Source organism: Larus michahellis, chromosome 1, assembly GCF_964199755.1.
Source record: "Larus michahellis chromosome 1, bLarMic1.1, whole genome shotgun sequence".
In the NCBI taxonomy this organism is placed as follows: Eukaryota; Metazoa; Chordata; class Aves; order Charadriiformes; family Laridae; genus Larus; species Larus michahellis.
The window spans coordinates 149,168,697-149,192,052 of NC_133896.1; the positions used below are offsets into that span (position 1 = coordinate 149,168,697).

At 38.8% G+C, this 23,356-nt stretch overlaps 1 protein-coding gene across 1 annotated transcript in view; it reads left to right on the forward strand.

The window, feature by feature from the left end:
* Positions 1-23,356, forward strand: part of OCA2 (OCA2 melanosomal transmembrane protein) — a 173,212-nt gene that overhangs the window by 92,657 nt on the left and 57,199 nt on the right. The window contains exons 18-20 of the mRNA XM_074608185.1: positions 11,981-12,108; positions 16,417-16,476; positions 17,022-17,126. Of these exons, the coding sequence (XP_074464286.1) occupies positions 11,981-12,108; positions 16,417-16,476; positions 17,022-17,126 (293 nt within the window). The remainder of the gene's footprint in view (positions 1-11,980; positions 12,109-16,416; positions 16,477-17,021; positions 17,127-23,356) is intronic.

Below are 23,356 nucleotides of genomic sequence, written 5' to 3' on the forward strand. Positions count from 1 at the left end.
CAAGATTTTGTTGAAATTTAAACCAGATTATTATTATTATCATTATTATAAAATAATAATTCTTTAATAGAGGATGCTCAAAGTGACTGGGTCAGAAAGAATACACCAAATCAATGTATAACCTACTTCTGCTTCTGTGGGGCAGGTTTGGTTTCAGTCGGTTCAATGAGTTGCTATGAACTCTTCAGTTCCATCTAGTATCCTTGAAGAGGGACCCATCACCTCTGTGGCCCTGCTTTGGTCTGCCACTCTTGGTGGTCTCTGCACGCAACGCAGGTGCCCTGCTCCTTTTAGACCCCCTCACTCCTGCTCCCTTCCACCTCTGAACACCCCTTTCCAAGGGCCAGGCTGAGTAGTTTCTGAAGCAGGGGAAGGTCCTCTCCTCCCTTCAGTGGGTTGCAATGGACTCTGCTGCTCTCACCATCAAGAAACAAGTTGCAAACCAAAGAGTAAACAAGAGATAATTGCCTGTTTCAGAGAAGAGATACTGTCTCTGTCTTGGCTGCAGACTGCTGGAAGCTGGGAAAATATGCCAGGAGAAACGCGACTGTATGTTTGCCTTATTTGTAGATTCATTCCTATTTTATTGCCACTGGTTTCCCTGTTGGAGACAGGACTCTTGCATAAGTGAACCTTTGGTATTACCATCTATGGCTGTTCCCAAGTTCCTTTGATGAATTAATTATTTATGCAAGAGGACAGGGAGAGATTTTTGGACTCTACAGAATTCTTCTGTAACTTAGGACTGCTATTTGCTCCAGCCCCAGCAGAAGACAAAGCTTCAAATCATAAAACTTGAGGGAGTTATCTTGGCTTTTTTTTGCTTCTGTAGAGGGATTATGTCTTCACACTATTGCCCAAGCCCATTCTGGTATCTTTCATGCCATGGATGTCTGTGAGCCTTTGGACATCAATGTTTAAGATAATTACCTTCAGCTGCCTTTTTATTCTCTGGAGGAGGTCAATAATCAGTGGAGGTGATCAACAGCTGTGATTCATCCGACCTACTTTAAAGGTCTAATTCATTAAATGATTCACATTACCCTATGTCACTTCACTCTCTATACGTCAGAGGGAGTCTTCTCAAGCTATACCAAGTTTCAGTCACAGATACAAAGAACACAACAGCTAGATGGACATTTGGCTTGATAATTGATGATTTGCGTAAAATTAACTTTGGTATTATTAACCAAAGCAATGTTAGCAAAAATACCCAGACTTATGAACTTTTTAAAAACATACGGTTTTATTCTTTTAACTAACTAACATGATCACAATGACCTTTCTGGGTAGTAGGACAAGTTCTACAAATCAGGACTCCATGTCACTTCTGTCAAGCAAACATCCTCAGTCTAAATTTTCCCCGTTGTCCTCTCTCTAAAGCTAAATCCCTCAATATTTACATACAAAGGTTATCTTTTTTGATGAGACCTCATTTTTGTAGTTAAATCTATTTTCTCTTGGAAAAATCTTTACTATTCTGACTGTAGGCTTGGTTTGCAAATTCTGCTGCAGATACTTTTGAGGATCTAGAACTCTCTTTTTGCAATTTATCTTAAGTAGTTGTGTCTTGCATCATTGAAACAATTTAAAACTGTGACTGAAGTAGTGGAAAAGTAGGGAAATAATTGTTTTCATTTAATTTAAGCTGACTTCTGTTTGTTTTGTAGGCCATGTTGTGCAGAGCTCCTTTTTATTTTGTTGCCAGAACATTAAAGGAGAAATGTGTTCTGTTGCTGTAGCCACAAAAGACTCCTGTTGTATTGTCACTCCTTTGGATATCAGTTGTCATATTTTCTGACTCATTTCCATAATTTGCAGGAAAATCGTTGAAATTCACATGAGAAATTAAATACCTTAATTGGAAAGGGCTTCAGCAGAACAAACCCTCCCAAATTATGTCTACAGAGAATGTTATGCAAATTATAGCAAAAATTTTGTCTTAACCTGCAGAGAGGAGTGACACTTCAAATGCAGGGGAGTGGACTGGAACTGAAGTTTCTCCCATGTAATTTCTCTTGATTTTCATCCTGCTTTTGTTTAAGTGGACATGCACAATTTTCAGATTACACTGTAATTTACGTAGGTGAACCTATAATTATAATAGAGTTGGGACTGAGTGGCACTTGTCTGGTAGCTTGCTTAGTGATGAAGAAAGGGCTGCACTGCCCTAGAGTGCTTCACAAACCTGCTTAAAATTGCTATTAAATCACAAAATGTCAGAAGTTCTGTATCAACGTTTACTTAGAATACTTAGAAACACTGAAGCTAGTTCTCCGTTACTGCGGCCTGCTAAGATTTTAACAAATAACTTCATCCATTTTCTCTTCTGCAACATTTTCAATAAGGAACTCACTGCACAAATGATTCTTCCCGAACAACTTTGAGACAGGTCGGCAGGGTCAGTATGCGTAACAGCTTGCACGAGAGTTAGCAATGCTGTAACCGATGACAGACACCTTAACTTAAAGATCTTTGACTAAATTATTTAATGCCATAAGCTAAAAAAGAACTAATATTGCACAAGTGACACAAATGTAGTCTGTGTGGTTTTGTTCTGAATATGCAGCCTAGGAAGCTGCCTAAGAAGAACTCTAATAAGCTTTTCCCCTGGCTTTTACCTGGGCCCCTGGACAAAATATGTTTGAACTTGACAGAGTGCGCATTTGAACTGTGCCAGGAAGTTTCTTTAGAGTGGTGAAAACGGTTTTAAACTTGAACCACTCCCCCACAGCTCTGTGAGAAATATTCTGCCTTACAGAGTGAAGCAGAGCTTCTCAGGACCAAAAGATTTATAAATGGTCGTGGAGAAGGAGCCCAGGGCTCAGAAAGGTGCGGACAGATCCCATTAGTCTGAAGGGTGTCAAAGTCAAAGCATCCGTAAGGCTTTCATTTTTACACTTTAAATTGTTATTCTGGAACTTTTTTCTCATCTACTATCACTGATAAATAGATCAAGCCACATTATGCTACTGTCCTGTATGATGGTGGAGTTGTATAAGTCTGACACTGTTTACAAACAATAACATAGTATGTGCAGAAACAAACCTGGCTCTCCAAATTTAAGTGTTTGTACCCATAGAGAGGGAGGAAAAGAGAAAGTGTTCATATTTTGGAAATGTTTGTTTTCAGGTGGGTTTTTGCAATAGTTAAAATGAAGGGTTCATTGTAGAAACAGTCAATGCTACTGAGGAGTTATTTTATAAAATATTTTAAAAGACAGGTCAATAAGATGGTGTATAATTTTTTAGTGCTTAAGAAAAAAGAAAATCCTGGTGAGGCAGACAGCTATTAAACTATAAAAAATGGTGAATAGCATAGATTTAAGAAGGCATACGCTTAATGTCAAAAGCCACATTGTTAAGTTTAGCACATCTTATATTTCACATCTTATATCACTATATCGTCAGTGTAAAAAGTGCACATTTACTCCTAAATTTGTCACTGAAACTAACACTTCTCTCCAGATTATCTAGGGTCTATGATATTAGTCAGTTTTAGCTGAGAAGAGCTTTTAAGTATTGACTGCTAAGTATCTGCTAAAATGATACTGAATTATCAACTGTATTGAAAGCTGTCACAACAAAAATTTTTTCCTTGTCTTTTTTTTCCCCTTGTATTTTTTGTGTACTGTGTAAAGCTTTCCAACACGGTTTGATAAATTAAGGAGCCAGATGCAAAGCCTGGGAAGCAACTTTTGTGGACCTTTTCTATACAGCTAAAAATTTCAGCTTGAATAATCTGTGGTTGCCTGGAAACTCCTTCATGTATTTCAGTAAAGCAGATGGTTTTGGTCTGCAAAACATTTGGATTAGGGAAGCCTTCTCTGTATACAGCAGAAGACTCCTGCTTTCAAAGTAGCAGTGGCGACATTATGCTTGTGATATTGTGGGCAAAAAGGAGAACATTCCTTGTAACTGGAGCTAAGAATTTATTGTTGGTCTAATTAAAAATTGCATCAGTGTAAGCAAAACAGAACAGTTATTGTTAGTTCCCTTACAATAATACTAACACTTACAGTTCCAATTATCTAATTAGTACAAAACCCCTTAACAACACACAGTTAAAACTGTTGTAAAAAAAAAAAAAAAGAAGACAAAACCCCAAAATAATCCCAGTAACTGCCCCTTATATTCTGATGTTAGGGTCACCCTTTGATATTCTGCAGGGTGCTAAGATTCACAGGTTTAAGCTGGGAAGAGTCACAACAAAGTATTGCTGTCTCCAGGTCTTTGCTGGGATGAGCACGATCGGGCTGTCTTCCTCCGCTTTACCAGGAAGTGAATAGTGTTGATGTTGATGGTTTCTCCCTGTGCGTGGATCCACTTGAGCCCATTTTTATACACTTTCTAAAGCTTTACACTTTGCTTTTTCAAATTTGGTCTTCAGCTCTGCATTACACGCAATTTTACAATATGTGGTGTGTTGTATGTATCTTATGTAGTTGTTTCTTGTGCTTTTTGTTACCCCTAAAATGGGTTTTGACCATCTCCTAATTTTGCTCTACCATCTGACCACTGTTGAGAATGCTGATAAACCTGGGGCCGTTGGTATCATCCTATACATCCCTTTTTAACTGCAAGTACTCATCCTGCGCACTCTTGTCTGTGGCAACTTCTTTCTTTTACTGTTTTCCATTAACACTCCACATACATGAAGCTGTGATACTACTTTCCGTGACTCATGTGTTTTCTTTAGTTCCTCACCTGATAATGGTAAACAGAGCAACAAATTGTAGCATCTGATAAGATTGTCCAGCCTAATGTAGTAAGATATAGTAAGATTAGAGCCATGCTTTTAGGCACTCCTCTTTGAAAGTCCTCAACCCTTTCTGGAGACCCTTCCAGGTCCTTGTAGTTGTGCTTGCAGGGGCTGATCTGCAGCCCCTTTCCCCAGGTGGTATCAGCTACGACTGTCAGTGGAATTTGGCGTATTTGTCCTCATTTAGTGCTCTTCGTCTCCCTGCTCCTGCTTCATTTGTCTACTGTTTTATCTGCTCTGGCATGCAACGGTGTTGGCTTAAGTTGTCTAATACTTTTACATTGAGGTCAAGAAGAGTACTGCATGCACCTAAACTGCTGGCCTCTGAGTTTGTATGAGTAGTATGGAGAATTTGATTGCACTGTGAACATGCAAATTGTTTTAAAATGAGAATGGACATACTGTATTTAAAAGACTTAGTACATGTTTGATTCATATTGATACTGAAAAAAATCTTGATACAGTATATAGGAATATGAGTTAAAATAAAGTTGACAATTATTTTGTAATAATGTTGGAATGGAGCTAATCTGATGCAGTCACCATTGACTTGGACTCAGAAAGTCTGGTCCAGATCTTAGTTATTCCCTCTTCTCAGCATAACACTCTGCTCCTGAAAATAAGAGAAATCTGCTTTCCGTGATCCTTGCAGTCTTAATTTCTTTTAGGATGGTTTTCAAAAAATTCTGCCTTTGAAATTGCACAGTCATCTTTACAAACATGTAATTAAGCATGGAAAATATTCCCTGTCTTTGCAGCTGCCCATACACTTGACGAGAAAAAAACAAGAACCAGTAACAGTTGTATCTGCTAGTGCAGCTTTTGTGCTTTATTGCTTACTTCTAGAAAAGTTGACCTTTCCTCTAACTTGATATTTGCATCTTCTGAAATTATTTTTGGTTCACAAGAGTCAAAGAGGCTATGGCAATAGAGCATGTTTGTTTGCAGTGACCTTTACTGAGATAACTGTAAATTTCTTAGCTTTATGGATTGGTGCAATATACACAGCTATATATCTGTCAGCTCATCTTCCCTGTAGATGCAGTGCCTAGCCAGACTGATCTCTAACCAGGGTTTCTTTCTCACAGTGTTCTATCTTGAATGCCATCCTATTGCACCTATGAAATTGTTTGGAGAATTAACAAGGTTAGGTGTTGACACTGCAATACAAGGGGGAATGTGATTTCTGCACTCTGACCTCATGGTATTAGAGCCATGCAACAAAGTCTGTCTCATCCTTTCCTAATGCACGTGTGCTGATCTGTGATTGCAGAGCAGTTAGTCCTCTGCCTCCGTCTTTTATGCTACACTTCTGCTTTTTAATGTCGCAGTTACCTTCTATCAGCATAGGTTTCTGTTTCTTTTGTCTTGCCTGGGGTTACAGATTCCACCAGCTTTTTTCGTGTTCTTTCAATCCTCTTGTATTGTACCAAGCATTTCCTGTTGTGGTGCAAGCTGTCCTGGACTGACACCATCACCAAGCAGTAGCCTTAAACTGTGGTGCTACAAATAGCACGGAACGACTGAAAATGATTTCTATGAAACTAAGCCTATGAAAAGAGACTGCTCAGAACACCAGAAGCTGCTTTGTAAAAGGGCAACTTTATAAAAAAAGAAGATAAAAGATAAAACAGTGCTTATCGGTTGACAGCAAGTATTACTTATAAACGTTCAGCATGGTTTCAGAATGTGTATTTTCAGGGATGCCTGATAAAATTAAAAAAAAAACAAAACAGAAACATAAATACAGGACGTTTTCATTCACATTCAGAACTACTGATGAAACACATTCTAGTAGCAAGCGCTACTAGAAATATGTCTGTGATTTAACTTTTTCACCCAAATATTTCTATATGCATGTTTATAGTTGCATGTATGCTTTGCATAACATTACAACTACACCATAGTATATGAGGGACTAGCATACATCCTTGGGCTAAATTTTGAGGCCTTGTGGAGATAATCACACTTCTGATTAAGCTGTTGGAATGCAGTGATGGACTTTACTTCCTCAGATATTCAATAACATGCTGTGTAAACAATTCAAAGGTAAGCACTAAATATGTTTTAGTTGGTAAGTCTATTGTGGACATTTTGGGCTAAAAGGGTTTCTACAGTTCACAAAAAGTTGCTGTGGCCATTTTAACAAATAAAGATTTGTTAAGATCATAGAAAAAGAATATCGTACTTTGCTCAGTGACAAATGTCTAAAAAAACAGTGTGTCCATCCCATTGTTTGCAGATAGGAGTATTGTATTTTCATCTGGCAGAAGCTGTTCTAGCTGATTTTTAGAAAACTCTACTTATTTCTCAATGGCTATAAATATGTGACCCTTAATACTGTGTAGCCTGAATCTTCCTCGCTGCTATTACACCTCCTCCTCACTCCCTCTTGTCCTGCCCACTATTGCTGCCACAAACAGGTTGCTCTCTGCCCTCTGGAGCAGCCTGGTACAAACTCAAAGATTTGCCAGGACACAGTTAGTCTGCTTATTTTTTAGCTAAATATCGTAGATTCTTGAAATTTTTCCTCAAAAGTCAACTTTTCAGACTATTGATTGTACTTACTTCTCTGCCTTGTATTTCCTAATGGGTACGCACCTTTCTTAAAGTTTATTTTCTCAGGGTTTACCAGGGATGAAGAGAGCAGGGATTGCTTAACAGGACTGGCTGTTAATTTTCCTGTTTCTTTATTGCAGCGAGCAATTAGGTTCAGTTGTGGTCCACTGTATTTCTTGAGTCTTTTCTGCAGGACTGTTAGGCACCCAGTAGCTTCCCACCCTGGATTTGTACAGTTTTAACTCTTCCTACCTAAATGTAGCACCCTGCGCCGGTCTTTCTTGAGCAGCATGCTGTTTTGCCCAGGCCAGCATCGAGATCGTGCAGTGTTATCCTGGCTTTGGTTTTCACTGCAAAGGGCTCAAGTGCCATTTCAGTTTCCACAAAAGTGAATTTTAAGTGCCGCCTCAGTATTTATAAAGACATTATTTCATATTCTGTGCACGTAAAGTGAACGTACAGTATGTACATGTTCACATTGTTAGAAGGAAGCTTATTATGCTTTTCAGCTAGTAGTAGGTCAGACAAAATTGCTTTTACTAAGGAATACAAATTTTCTTAATGAGCGTTTGAAAAGCCTACAGATTACACAGTAATTTTTTTCTTTCATTTCTTTCTCTTTCACCTACCTTCCTCCCACATATTCTAGACTTCTATTTCATTCTATTAGATTGTTTTCTATTTTCAAGTTCTTCTGTTTGCTTATTTCATTTTTATTTTTTTTTTTGAGTAGCATTGCAATTGTATTCTCACCATGAGCTGTTTATTGTTCCAAAGGTGTTTTTCCCTACTGGGCAAAGTGTATGAGAAAAGCAAAGCACTCAAGCTATTTCTACTGTACCTTTTTTTTTCTGGCCCCAGGCAGAAGACATGGGAATCTTTTTTTTGTGAAGAATGCATTATAAATTTGCAAGGTGCATTTTATAATAAAATTTCTTTTTATTTTTCCTAAAATAAATAGAAACTGTCACTGTCTTCAACAGGTACCATATCAGTGCAGAAATGGAATTTAGATTCAGTTTCTCTCCATGTTATATTTCCAGAACATCAATTGTTGTGAAACAGAGGCACTAACAGGCAGTAAAGGAAGTGGTCTGTGGAACTATAAATGGGCTTTATTTTCACTATAGTAACGAGAAGTTAGTTTTTGAAATTATTTCTATTTCTCTTCCTCCTGGCTATTTTTTGTGGCCCAGTAAGCTAGAAAATAAATGAACAGAGAAGACAGTCTTTAACGTATCCTAATACTTTTAATTCTTCAAAAAAAAAAAAAAAGGAAGGAATAGCTTCAAATTGAACCCAGGGCAAATACAAAGCAACCTAAATATATAAAAGGCATCTTGAGCAGAGATCTTGCATAAAGTCCCCCAAATTCCTTGAGAGGAAGATTCCTTCCGCTCCCCTTCTCTGCGCTCCCGTCCTGTGCCCTTCCTCTGAGAGATGGGTAACTGCCTCTCCACTTTGCAGGCACAGCAAGGAAAGCAAATATACTCTGAACAGCCTGTGTGTGTAGACTGAAATAAGCTCTGTGCAGCCAGAACCGGCAGCTGACGTGTTTGAGCCTCCGGAGAGCGGTACTTGCCGGAGCACTGCAGGAGGACACATCCCTTGCCCATCCGTATTCCCAGGGAGCGATATTTTAAGGCAGGGCACTGTTCTCTCATGCAAAGCCATGCGCGTGGAGATAATACATGCTGATAACACTCGTGGTGCTAGAAAATGCCTGGCTCTATCCACCTCTTGTGCCGTTCAATTACATTTCATTAGCTTTAGCAAATAATTATTATCTCTGTATAGCATGTTCAAGTTGATTTGTTTTCATTGGAGGCAGGAGGGTAGAAATAATGCCAAGGTATTATCACAGATTGCTCCAGAACTATTGAGAAATTGCTGTTCTTTAATTCTTCACTTCGTTGTACTTACACACGAAATGTATGTGACAAAATGTAATGTTGTCACTTACATTTTCACAAAATAGCAGTAAAATTCTGCTACTAAGCTCCTGTTCTGAACACATCTTACTTCCCCTTGCAGTATTCCTCTGAGAAGAATTGCCAGCATCTATCTTTATTTAAGGCAGAGTTGAGCCCATCCTTCTTTACTGGAATTCAAAGAACAGCCAAGACTTGACAGTCTGAAGAAAATTAGGCAGTGCATTTCCATAACCCCTTTCTTTGTCTTCAGAGAAAATAATTATTTCATTTGCATGGACAGATTCACATTTGCTAGCAAAAAGACATGGTGGACAGGAACTGACAGCTCTCTCCTCACCTTCTTTTACTACTTCAGGAACTCAGGGAGCACTCCTGTCCCTGTGGTCTGTAACTGGGTTTGGAGTCCATACACATACCCAGAATCCAGTGCACAAAAAATTGCATATGTTTCCAGCTTATGCCAGAATCCAGCATTCATCCTGTGCTGTACAGAGTATTTCCACTCTTAGATCAGTCCTGGAGTCTCTTTCCAGTGGATGGCAAAATGCCATTTGTCACAAGAAAATTTGGGACCAGCAATTCCCACCCCACTCTCTTTTGTGGTTGTTTTTGCTCTCCTCCTCCCTTTCAGTACGATGCTCATGCACGAGCTATTTTTGACCATACACAGTGATTAGATCACTGTGACCAAAGCAGGGAACAGACTTGCTCAGCTTGCAGCATGGCAGTGTTTCTGTCTTTGGACTTGAGCAGACATGGCTGTGAGATATGTTTTTTGGATACAGTGACGCACTCAGATCAGATTTTACTCAAAATCTGCATCAGGAACAATGAAGCTACAACATTTGGGATACAAAATTCCTTTGGTTTTCAGCTCTCTGATTAGCTTTGGCTTTGTTTCCACCTATGTGGCGGTAGTCTGCTGACAAACCATTACATTTCCTAGTCTTTCATACCTGCTCCCTTGGAATAATTTCCTGCATCTCCTCGTAGATTAGGGTTGCATCAGGCTACAGGAAAAACTTTTTGTGAGAGTTGCTTATCAAGGAAATGGCAAGACTGGAGCAATCAGCCATGTGGAAGCTTTTCAAGAAGAGTGAGTTTCTTGAAAGGGGAGACCTTCTCTTCTTGGGAGAAAGCTGGGGAAGTGAGAAGTTGTTTGTAGTGCTGGAAGACATGGTTTCAGCCAAGCAGAGAGGACAGAAGCCAGGTTAGGGACACCCGGAGTAGAGCTGAACTGGGGAGAAGATCGCACTTGCAGATGCTTGAGAGGGAAGAAATAGGTCGTTGATTGAAGAGTTGGTGTCACCGAGAGTGTTTTGGTTTTGGAGCCAAAGAATGCAAGAAATATGATTTCACTGCTGCGCAAATGTTGCAGCAGAAAATAAAACCACCTCAAAGCATGAAAGCAGGAGCTATTGTCAGGCTAGCTGGCTTAGCCTTCCTTACCAAACAGACCAGCCAGGGTCACCCTGGAGCTGCTGGTTACGGCTTGCAGGCAGGCCTGGTTGCCAGCTCTGAGCTGCAGTATTTTCAGCAGGTGTTCCTTACTGATCACAGTTAACCTGAAATTCTCAATTAAGTGGGCAATATGTCACTGAAAGCTTCTAAAATGTACTTGAGAGAGAAAAATGCATTCTTTGATTAGGGAATACTTATGTGACAGTCGTTAGAATTTTTCTTGGAGCAAATAGTTGATGTTTACAGCTTCATGAGCAGTGAGAACCTTTGATGTCTTTATTTTATATTTCAGTATTATTTAAATGGAATATAGCTTAATTTTAAACTGCTATGGTTTTGTATCTCTTCTTTTAACTTAATGGAAAATACTTACGCATAAGCTGTAAGTTGAATGGCCTAAAATTTTATGAATCAGTCTTTTATCTCTGAATTTTCGTACAGCTTTGGTTGTTGAAAGCTTTTGAAGAGGGGTCACTTTATTTATCTACTTTGTAGCAGTGGCCTATTCTCCTTAAGTTACGTTTGGTATTTGACTATAAGTTTGTGACTTAAAGTTGTTTGCCAGCAAATAATTGTTATTGTTCTTTCTTCCTTCCTCACTTTTTCTGCAACTCTGTGAATCCGTCACTTTCTGACTGTGAATATACGAAATGGGATGAGGTGTATGAAATAGTCACAACAAAGAGAGAAATGACTTGAAGAGGTGGAAGCCTTTATTTCCATGCTATTAAAAAACTCTACAATTATGTACCTCAGTTTTTTTGTATTAAAAAAAAATCATCTGCTATTTAGGAAAAAAATGGAGACGAAAGACAGAAAGAAGAGCATCATTCTGAGCAAAAAATCACCCAATCCCCTTTTGTTTCAAGTCTGAAATCCCATTCCATTGTTTAAGATAAATGTGTCAGAGGAATCAAACAGCTCCAGAAAGCATTTCAACGGTGCTCGGACAGGAGATTCACTGATTACATTCTCTGGCTGATTGTGCATTTGATTTGCATTTTCTCTTAATCAGTTCCCAAAATATGTGTCTTAAAACTCTTCAGGATGTACAGATGGATCCTGTCTGGAAAGAGCCTGCTTCTCTATTTAAAGTCAGTCCCTTTTCTGTTTTAAAGAGCTTTTCCTTTCCTCTGTTTATCTTCTAGAGCACATAGCCAGAGAATCTTCAAGGCCCTGAAAAACGCAGTACTGTAACTTTTATGCTGGTGGCACATAACGAGTTTGCGAAGTGTAAAGTGTTGTTCTCTCTTTTTCTAATGCAGGCTGGATTGCCATATTGGGAGCCATTTGGCTGCTAGTGCTAGCAGACATCCATGATTTTGAGATGATATTGAACAGAGTTGAGTGGGCAACCCTCCTTTTCTTTGCAGCGTTGTTTGTTCTCATGGAGGTAAGGTTCTCTGATATCTAAAGCCTGAAGAATTACAACTGACTTAAAATGTGAATCATGTTCCTGGGCAGAGGCCTCCTGCAGATTCAATCCCACTGTAACACTGAAGATCGAGTGTAGTCATGGTAGTACAGAGAGAAACTGCGGTGTGGTGGAAGTTGGCTGGATGTCTTTGAGATTTAATTTTTCACTGCAAGCTTGGTCTCACTCTCTCTCTCCTGCTGCTGTATTTGCTGAATGTACCTGATGCAATCATTTTCATAGAAGTAGAATTTTAGTTTGCAGGTTTGTCAGCGGTCTGTGTGTGCAGATATTTTATATGTAGTTGTGTGTTTGTTTTGCAATTGTTTAGGAAAGTGATAGGAAAAATAAAAGAAGAAGAATAAACCAGAGCTGAAAAATGCTCCTAATGCTGTCTGCTGCATGCTGGCTACCAAATGGCCTAAGAGATTTCACATGGGAATATGGTTTGACAGGCTAATATCACTGAATTTCAGTTTGCAATTGTAATTTTAAAATATATTCAGTACTTGAAACGCCTCGATATCTTGCTGTGTAGTTTCTTTGTATTTGTCTGCTTGACTATTAGAAACAGTCCAGTCATGTTTGTACCCATTTTATTTACCATTTGATGCTTTTTTATAGCCCAAGAGGATTTATTTTTACCCAAATGTTTGGATCATTCTTCATATAAATACTCACATTTACTTGTCAATTAGGCTTCTATGCATTCCCTAGTATGCTTGGTACTTTTCAGTTGTTATTTGTTGGGTTTAAATTATGCAATTATGTTGTAGAAACATGACTGACAAACCCAAGTGACCACTGGCACTGCCATGGCTAGGGAATTTTCTGAGTGAGCAGCCTGGGAAATGCCTGTAATAACAAATTTGCTCACACAGCCTCCTTTCTGCACCTTCCCGCCCAGTAATTGCAAAGAGCCCAAGAATTTGTAAATTGGGATCTAATAAAAAAAAAATTGCTGACAGAGAAAGGGACAATATTTGGAGCAAATACAAACAGTGAGTAATTCAACTGACTCTAATTAATGCCAAACTGTAAGTCAAAATCTTGTAACCTCTGAGAAGATGAATAGAAGCTCTCATTATCATTAGAAGGCTTGTTTGCTAGCTAGTAGGTCCAAAATTCATCAGAAAATCTTGATTTATTGTACACCCATTAGTACAGGCAATTTTTATCTCTCTATGTTATCAGGCTCTATATATCCTTGCATTTTCTAGCTCTTCTAGGGAATCCATATTGAAGCCATGTTTATTTTGTCTGCTGCTGCTGTAAAAGTTTATTAGTTGTATTCCCTGATGTATTTATTGTTTTAGCTTGGATTGAATGGTTTTGATTTGAGTGCTGTGTGGCTGCACAATAACATACTAAAACACCCAGGAAGTTATTTGCTGTTTACTGCCAGACTTTGGATACGACTGTTGTAATTCACTGAACTTCATTTTTATGGTTTCTCAGGTCACCAGTAAATAGTTTGCTAACAAAACAATATTTTTCCTGTCTCTGTAGAATGACAGCAGTTTAAGGTCATGAAAGAAAATTGTACACATATAATCAAGAACAAAAGTGAGACACACTAAATTCCTCCTCATAAAAGAAGGAGAAAAACTGTTCTAAGTATCATTGCTGCTAATTTTGATCTGAATCTATTACCCTTTGGATTAGCAGGAGATGACAGTTCTTGCCAAGGCATTTTTCTTTCCTTCAGGTTAACAATGTCAAGAAGAAGCAAGTCAAAACAAAGATATGCATTGAAGGACAAGAAACCTTTCCATGAGCTAGGCACTCAGCAGTTGTTAGCTCATATTCTTGTGGATCACCCTTGGTCATCCTTCATCTTAGAGGATTCCTGGTCTGAAGCTATTTCCTACTGCTATAAATGTTCCCTTTCCTATTACAAAGCAAATTTGAAAACCTGTGTGGGACTTATGCTGCAAGCCGTTTTGGAAAATGTGCATTAAGTTCCAGAGCCACAGGAGAGCTCTCGGAGGTTCTTTGGGTCCTCATTGGTCCAGTCTGGTAGATCTTTTGCAATGAAAAAGTTGGAAATCCTTTGAAGCTCTCTTGTTTTTTTTATTGTGTCCTTCAGGTAATTCATCTTTATGACTGTCTTTTTAGTTCTTGTTCACAACTGGTTGTTACAGGCTATAAAATCTTTCTGCTTCTTCTGTCTCCTTGTGACATAGGTTCCCATGTCTCTCAGGGATACAGTATTTTGTTCATTTTTATTGTCAAAATTGACATTTTACCTTAATCCCTTCAGGCAGGGTTTATTTCCAACAGTCATCATGACATTCTGTCTGTAAGAGGGTTTCACGCAAATTTTTTTGCATAAATTAAACTTTGATCTAAAATGGTACATGATTTTTTTCTGCAGTGGAGCTCGATTTTGAGCTGTCAGATGGGAGCTAGTACACTTGAAGGCACCAATTAGTGCAGTAATACTTACTCCTCTTAGAAGACACGGGAAGATCCAGGAGACCCTCTGTGCAGTTTACACCCAGGGGAGGCCAGTGGCAGGGTACTAATTGCTGACTTGCACTTAGGCGTTTGCAGGCAATTCGCGTGGATATTTGTAGAGACATCCTAAAGTTGGTTATGTGATTAGTATTGTCACCGTCTCTAACGTGATGGGCTACCTGCAGGCTGACTGTCCCGCAGGAACAACGTGTGTGTCCTTCACTCCCTTCTCTTTTCCCCGAATCTCTCTTTTGTAGTACCATGTCTGGATTCCAGAACAAAAGTCTTATTACTTATTTAAAAGTCTTATTACTTGTTTTCTGTGTGCTGCATCTTCAAATGTAGATACACCTTTTTTTGTGCAATGCATTGCTAAAAGGAAATATAATTTCTGGGCCAAATTTAATATGTGGCGATACGCAGACCGCTAGCGTTCAGCTGCCGCCCGAAAGAGCTGCAGGTACAGGAACTGCTGGTCTGAATGACAGCCCCTTTGTCACTCTGACATTACCATGTCTTATACCACACCACTCAGTGCCTATTAGGATCTTTGTCCATCTCTGTCATGGAATTTGACAGCGTGTGAGTTGAATGTGTTTTTTTTTCCACTGATGTCTCTGAAGGGCTCTGTCTGACCACCAGGTGTGCGGGTTATAGGGAGTTGCGTCGTGTGAACGCTGACTTCTGCGTCTCTGTGTGGGAATGGAGTCAGTAAGTGGGGCATTGCAGCTGACTGGTTCTTAGTCATGGCAGAAAAAAATGAAAGCAAGCCAACCAGCTTGGTCCAGGCGGAACCAAAAAAATGGTGATTTTCTCCCCCCGAGAAACTGAAAAGTCATAAAATAGACATACCGCATTGAACGTGAAAATAGTACTTCATTCTGGACACTTGCAATAAAATAAAATAAAACCAAAGTGAATTAAAGGGTAGCTCTCATGAGTCAAAACTCCCCTTTTACCTTGTAGTTTGAGGGAATAGATCATTCTCCTGGGGTGTGAATATTCAGTTTATATTCTCCTGGCTGCCCAAGGAGAGATCAGAGCCGTCACCTTTAGGCTCGGGTCTTGCTATGTCTTTTCCTCCATGCTAGTAACCATGGTTGTATGGGATGCTATCCGAGTACCCTGTACGAATGGGCATGGCTCTCACAGGAAGGACAGAGCACTCTGGTCCAGGCTGCCCTGAGCTCGATGCTTCCAGGGATCACCTCCTCAGTTAGGATGCCCAACATGGAGATCGGAGAGATGGTTTTCCTGCCTTTCAGGTTCTGCTGCCTATGAGGCAATTTCTCTTCATCCAAGATCTCTGGCCTGGTATTAGCAGATGGGTACTGTTGGCTTTTTATGGGTCTGTGAAAACTGTTTAACAGAAACATGTATTTTGCTTTCTCTTTTCTTCATCTGAGATTGAGCACAAGATGCCTGATTTCATCTGACCTGTTAAACACATGATATACTCCTATCTGTATTGTGGCTTGGGGGATGTTGGTTTAAAATAAGTTGTGTTCAGGTATTCAGAAAACATGTATCCGCTGAAGAATGTCGTCTTTGCATTTCAGCTGTTCTTCGATGCCTGTGGCCCACACGCTTAAATAATCCCACCAGTCATTCCAGCACAACAAACCCACTTCTGCAAATATGGCTACCAATTGCAATTGCTGCTGTGTCTTTTCTTCCTACCAATTGCAAAGTTGCTGTAGAAGCAAAGTGAGATGAATATCAATACCTTGTGAAAAGGAGGGAATTTTTGTATTTGCTTACATCCACTGAAAAAAATGTAACTGCGTCAGGTACTTCACTAGTTAATGTCTTTTTTTTTTTTTTTAGGCTTTGGCTCATCTGCACTTAATAGACTACATAGGAGAGCAGACAGCTTTGTTAATAAAGGTACGTTTAAAATATTTACTGTTTTTTAACAGGTAAGGAAAATAGTTTTAGTGCCATAGAATAATACTTTCGTTTTTACTTTAATGCTAATGATTGCATTCCTCCATCAGCAATATCAAGAAAGCATGTTTTACTTTGGCATAGGTGCTATTTAATATATATAAACATATGTCCACAGCCTGTCCACATAGTCATAAATGCAAAAGGGGAGCCTTTTCTGTAGTCTAAAAACCACAAGAAAAGATAAATCATAAGGGGGAAAAAATTATAGAGTTGCACAGTTTATTTCCTGTGTGAAATGTAAGTATGACTATTAGAAATATTAGTCTTTATGTTTCTATTTGTTCAAATTTTCTTGGAAAAAGAACAATATTGTGTTACTAAATGTCAGGCTGTTTTCTTTAAGATTCTTTTCTTAACTCAGAGCCTGAAGGAGTAATAAATGTTGATAAATTAAAACTGTGGAGAACGTGCAATTATGCCATAGGGGGGACAGAGCAACACTGATCTCATCAAAGTTGTAATTGGACTTCTCTCAATTCCAGGTGGTTCCTGAGGACAAGCGCTTGGCAGTGGCCATCATTTTAGTGCTCTGGGTGTCTGCTTTGGCCTCCTCTGTGATCGACAACATCCCCTTCACGGCTACAATGGTAGGGGTCTGTGCGGCACTTGCACATCCTCCTTCTGGTGCTGCCAAGGCAGCTGAGATTGCTGATTACAATTTGCTTTATTTTTTTGCACCTCTGCTGTGTTGTAGCTTACTTTATCCCCTCAGGTTGAACCATTATTACAAGCTTATTCATACCATTTAGACATCTAGCGCCTGGCCATTGCTGCCAGCAGTTGCAGTGCGCTGTGGAACTAGATTCACTGTTTTAGCTGTATTTTTGCACTTTCCCTGTCATATTCACATTCATAGATGAAAAGTAAAGTTGTCTTTTTGATGGAAATTGTCACTAACCATCTGCTGCTATCAGTTATTTTCCCTCTATGCACTGCGTAGTTACACTAATGCTTTTTTAACACCTGAACCCTTTATTGCTATCTTACTCATGTAATTAGTTTAAAAACCAGCAAATAACGTTATCATAATATCATAACAAAGCATAACAAATACTTATCAGCAGCTGAGTTTTAATATCAGAAAAGCACCAAATTATGACGAATTAAGGCATGATCAGATAGGTTTATTCAATCAAATTCTCTGTTTAAAGTGCAATAATCTCTTCATTATACCAGACAAATGATTCATTGTTACAGCTTGTTGTCAGCTAAGTATAATTTTTTTTCCATTGTTATTGGGTGGTTATGTCCGCCCTTAACCTGTGTCAAGGTTTAAGACACCTCTTATAGGGCATATGATAGGTTGGGCAGATTTGCAACTGCTCTATAATTATATGTTAATACGGTATTTTGGTTTGATTACCATGGTGTTTCCTGTGGAATTATATTGATTTAACAACAACAGACTGCAAGCAATAGGCATGAAGGGAAAGATTGGTTCAGGATGAGTCACCTCTCAGCAAACACTTGAGGACTATTAAGCAATAATGCAGAAATCTTAGCTTCAAAGGTTTTGCCTCACATCCAGCTAGTCTATGAAAATTGGTTTGGAGCAATACCAAAAGACACGTGTATGCACATCGACCAAAGGGCCTTTTGCAGGTTTTGAAAGGAACCTTCTTTTAAAGGAGTATGTTTTGGGGAATGGGACAGAAACACCGGAATCTTTTGGGATGTCTGAAGATCACTTATTTTATATCTTTGAAGGCGTGAAATACAGATGGACAGGAAAGGATTTCTGGCAAGATTTTAGACATTTCAAATATATACATTTTTCACCCAGTTCTGGGCTGAACCTAAGAGACTGCTGCAATTTTATTTTTTTTTCTTTAAAAATGTGTGGAGAGAGGAGGAAGGAAGAAAGAAAAACACATAGGTATTTCTTAGTTCTCTATTTATTGACTTGCTATTTACAAAATCAAACTGCAATTATTAAAAGCAGAAAACTGTCCACTGTCACTTATTCAGCCACATAATTCACTCACGTGTTCACGCTGTTACCCAGCTGACATGCTTATATATGTGAGTTTGGCTTCATACGCCTTAGTGATATTGGAGTATAGGGCACCTGCTATGGTGTGTAGCCATGAATGGTCCTGTCCTTTCTTGGCAAAAGGTGCCAACTTCACAGCTGAGCCTCTGCTTATAACTATGAAAGGTGCAGATGTACTGACTCTCTCCAGTGAAGCCCTCCAAGAGGTTCATAAATCTTCTTCAGTGGTGAACAAGTGTCTGTATGACAATGGGGCAATAGCTCTTGTGATTTTTGCAGTCATAGCCTTGATGGACCAAGTACTGGGTAGAGATATGGTACCCATCAAGTTCCTACCATTTTTTGAATCTACAGATACAAAAAATCTGAGTAATTTCGTAGATATCAGCTCTATGCTCTGACTGAGCAAAGAGTGTTTGGAGGATGGCATCAGAGACCTCTGTCAATAGTGGATTTGCTCACCCCAAGGTGGTGAGCCACTGACCAGTAGGAGTTAGGGGAAACCAGGTTCACAGGGTGACCGTCTATGTGACTTGAACATGGACAAGGATTCCTGAAATACCAAGCAAACATGGTGAAAACTCAAATCTGGTGGCAGCTCACAGTCAAGGCCACCAATAGAGTCTGTTCTGCATTAGAAAGGTGAGTATCCAGTGCTTTTTGTCCCATATTCCAGGGATGAGACAGTCCTGCCAGTATCAGCTTTTCTGGTTTAAGTCTCCAGCTGACTGCAGACAAAACTACTATGATGGCAAGGGTGCCTAGAAAGTCATATTGCTCCATTCCTTCAGGGGTGGTAAGGTGGAAGAGGACAGGTATCAGAAAATTGAAATTACGAAAGTCAGATTAGTTTAGTATTTGAAGCATCTTACCCTGGAAAGTGCAACAGTGCAACACCGCCGTTGGTCAAATTCTTCTTTGCTCTAGGCGAGTAAATCTGCTATAACCCCACCATCAAAAATGTCAGTACCGTGTGGAATTCACGTACAGAGGTCGCTAAACTGAAATCTCTGCAAAGAGCTCAGAACACAGCAAGTATTTTATGCTACAGAGGATGCTGTAGAAAGATAATTGCGTACATGAAACAGTAGAATGAGTTTCTGAGGGCACTTAGCTCATCATAGGTTGATTGCTTTTACTGTTTCTGTCTTGGTAAAATTCTGTTTGTGTTAAACTAAACCAAAACATTGAAGTCCCACAAAGACAAAATAGTCTTCAGAGTATCTTCCAATTGCTTGTTTCAGGTAATTTGACCTGAATGCAAAGATCATGAACTGCCCCCAAACAAAATGAAATTGAAACTTGCTTGATGAACTGTAATCCCAAGACTTTTCCCTTCTCTTTAAGCATTGGAGAGCGAAGATCCAGCTCTCTAATTAAGCAGATGTTTAACTGACGAGTGAGTGTTTATTGCACTTCATTGCATAAGCATGCCTGGCAATTGTGATAGGAAAATCAATCACTTTTTGCCAATATGTAAAAGATGTACCATAACAAAATATTCTGAGTTTGAGATATGCTTTGTGGGAAACTCCATGAACTCTGACTGTATGCAAAGGACTATATTGCCAGCAGCAAATGTAATATATATAGATATATCTGGGATTTGCTTAAAAAATACCCACAAAATGTTCTGTGCATAAACAGTTAATAAACCAGGAGCTTAGTTATTAAGTCTCAATCATTTTAATTCTTGAATGGCAAGGGTTTTTCTCATGTTGGATATCCGGCTTTCTTTGTCTGATGAATAAATGTGGTGAATCATGTAGTGATGCTCTATGTGTCATTCTATTAATCCTCTGATATTTTCCCTCCTTTTTCAGCAGGCTAAACTCACCATGACATTCCTTGACAGGAAGACTTATTAGTTTTTAAGGCCTGCATTTTCATAGTATTGTCATTTAAATAGCCACGGATTTCTGCCCTTAGAATTTTAGGTGACATGATTTTATTACCAGTATGCTCTTTAGTTTAATTGACATGTTTTATCAGCCACATATGCTGGAGCCATCTGTTTAGATTTTTCTTTTATTACCAGAACTAAAAATATAGCCATAGTAAATCCTCATTTTAGCTGAGTTTAAATACTATTTCCTCAATATAGAGTACCAAACAATTTCCATTAACCACCTGGCTGGCAAGGTGACTTAGTCTCTGACAAATCTTTTTTAGAAACAAGATAATTTTTGGCCCACTATTTATTGCCTCTAAAACTAACAGAGGCTTTTCATTTGCGGTACTGAATATTTTCTATGTATCTCATGTTCTTAGTGCCAATTTTATTTTTGGATCTTCTTTGCCTTCTGCCCTACCAGAGTCTTCTATGCCCTGCAGTTCAGTGTTTGATAAATGTGTAAAAGCGGCCTGTAGCTCTCTGCAGAGACAGACCAATCATCAACAATTTGGGAAAGCAGGTCTTTTTCTATTAATGCAAATTCTCTGCACTTTTCACAAAAGACATCTTTATCACATGCAGTTTTTAGCAAAGTGTGAGCCATGAAATGCCATGGTGTAGAGCAGCAATGAATCCCTAAAATAAAGGCGTGAATTGCTGTTTCGTTGTCACTTTGCACAAATAGACAAAATGGGCAATATGACATGATGCCGTCTACTCTGCTGCATAGGTATAGCATAAACTTGCCTAAGCCACCCTTCTTGCACAATGTGAGTGTGTGATTACTTGTAGAAGCGTTATCTTTGGGAAGCAGAAGTAGCTGGGAGGGCTTCACCCTGCTGCTTCTTATGAGTCTCCTGCCATCCCAGGAGGAGGCGCTCACTGATAGAGCGGGAAAAGTGCCTCTTCTCTTTGGTATCTCTGCATATCCAGGGCCCAGCTAGTAAAGCTAAATCATAATTTCTGCTTGTATTTCAGAAGAAGTTCTTAATAGTTTCAAAAGAGGTCTTCCTTCTTCATCTCCTTGACTGGTGGAATGCCATAATTTTGAGAATGTTTTGCTGTAAAAATAGGTGAATAGGATAAAGGTCTTGATTCAACTTGTTCTTGGGTAATTTGTACTCTTGGTGAAGAGGCTGTGACAGCAAGATCTGAAAATGTTAACTCTTTGGTCATAGTTTTGCTTACAAAGAATGCAGTCTACGTATATAAAATAAAATAAACGTGAAAGCAAAATGTTGAGGGCTCTCTGTTCCACTTTCATACAAACAGGACAGGAAGGAACAAGGCTTGGAAGGTGTCAAGTAGACCCCCTCTGTGAAGTGGGCAACACAATTGAGATGTACAGACATGATCATCAGTGTTTTTTAACAAAAAGGATCTACATAGCGCAATATAAAGGCAAGGATTGTTATGAGAACATTTACAGTATTTAATGAAATTTCGCTTTGTAGTTTTTGGTGTATATAGTTCTAGTCTGAAATCTCTCCGTCTTCTCCTTTTCAAAGCCTTCATTTAAAGTAAAAATTGAGCTTCCTTTCTTTTTGATTGTTTCATCTGGCTTAAATTTTGAGGATGTTAGTGAGATGACTGGGGTGAGAAGAAATATGCTCTCCTGCAGAATCATTTTTTTTGAGGATGAATTAATTTCTTATAATAATAATTGTTAATAGATGGTATCTTTTAGGGAAGGTGGATAATTTATACCAGTAATACAATCCTAATCCATTTTCAAAGTTTGCCAAACTGATTCAAGATTAAAAACAGTGTGAACAATGAAAATGCATACATTTCCATTTTTGTTCTTTTTATATTTGTAAGGCATCCTCTGCACTTCCATAGTACATGGTATAAACAATCATTTTCTTCAAAAGGATTGATTTTGACTAGGTTAGTTATATAGACAAATGTGCCAACACCCGTAGACATTTTTGTTGTTCTTTCTGTGTCAGCTTAGATCCTATATATATAGTTCATAAAGCACCCTATATAGAATCAAGATCAATGACTAGCTCCTCTCTGTATCAAGTCTTTGAGGACATACTCCAGGTACAATCATTATTTCCTACAGTTGTGTTTTTCTGTTTTACTGGAGGCAAATATTCTTACAATGGTCGTAGGTGAGATGGATTTGGCTTTGCTCCAATGAGCTGCATCACTCATTTTATCTGAACCCTGCCAATCAAGCAGCAATGTGGGGTGGTTCAATATTGAACTTTCCAACAGAATTAGCAAGGTTTCTAGAAGCTAATCAAACAGAGATTTATCCTGGTAAGATTATTGAAATAAAGGCTATAAGAAATGAAAGCTATCTTCCCGGTAAGACAGTATTATGCTCCTTCTAATATTAAAGGTGCTGTTTACATAATCTGAGAAGGGAATAATGAAGGAAATATGAGGCTTCATAAGTTTTAACTTCTGTTTTTTTCCTCTGTTGAGGGGCAGCACTTCATAAAACTATGAAAAAATCTGCATCACAAATATGTTAAATCAATATCACAAATGCATTTGTACAATATGTATCACAGGCAATTATATCTCAGTTTGCAAAGTATCCTAACTTGGACTGCTTTTGATGCTATTGTGAATGCCTATGGCTTGAATCAGAAAGAGTTGTAGAATGAATCCAGTTTTTCAAAAACATTGAAAGCTACAGTGGAAAGTTTCCTTCTAACACTTTTATGTTTTGCATTTCCGTTTTTAGCACTCAGGTTAACTGTAACAGTAGATAAAGCTGAGGTTTGAGGTATTGAGAGTGCAAAAATGTTGCCTCACACACAATTGCATGAATGAACGTGGCAAAAAGTGTTAAAGGTGATTTTGGGGGAAAACAGAGTGGCAGGTAACTGTGCCTGATCCTTATCTATTTCAAATGTAAATGCGATGAGAAATGCATGCTGGCTTTAACTGATTTGCAACATCTCTTCAAG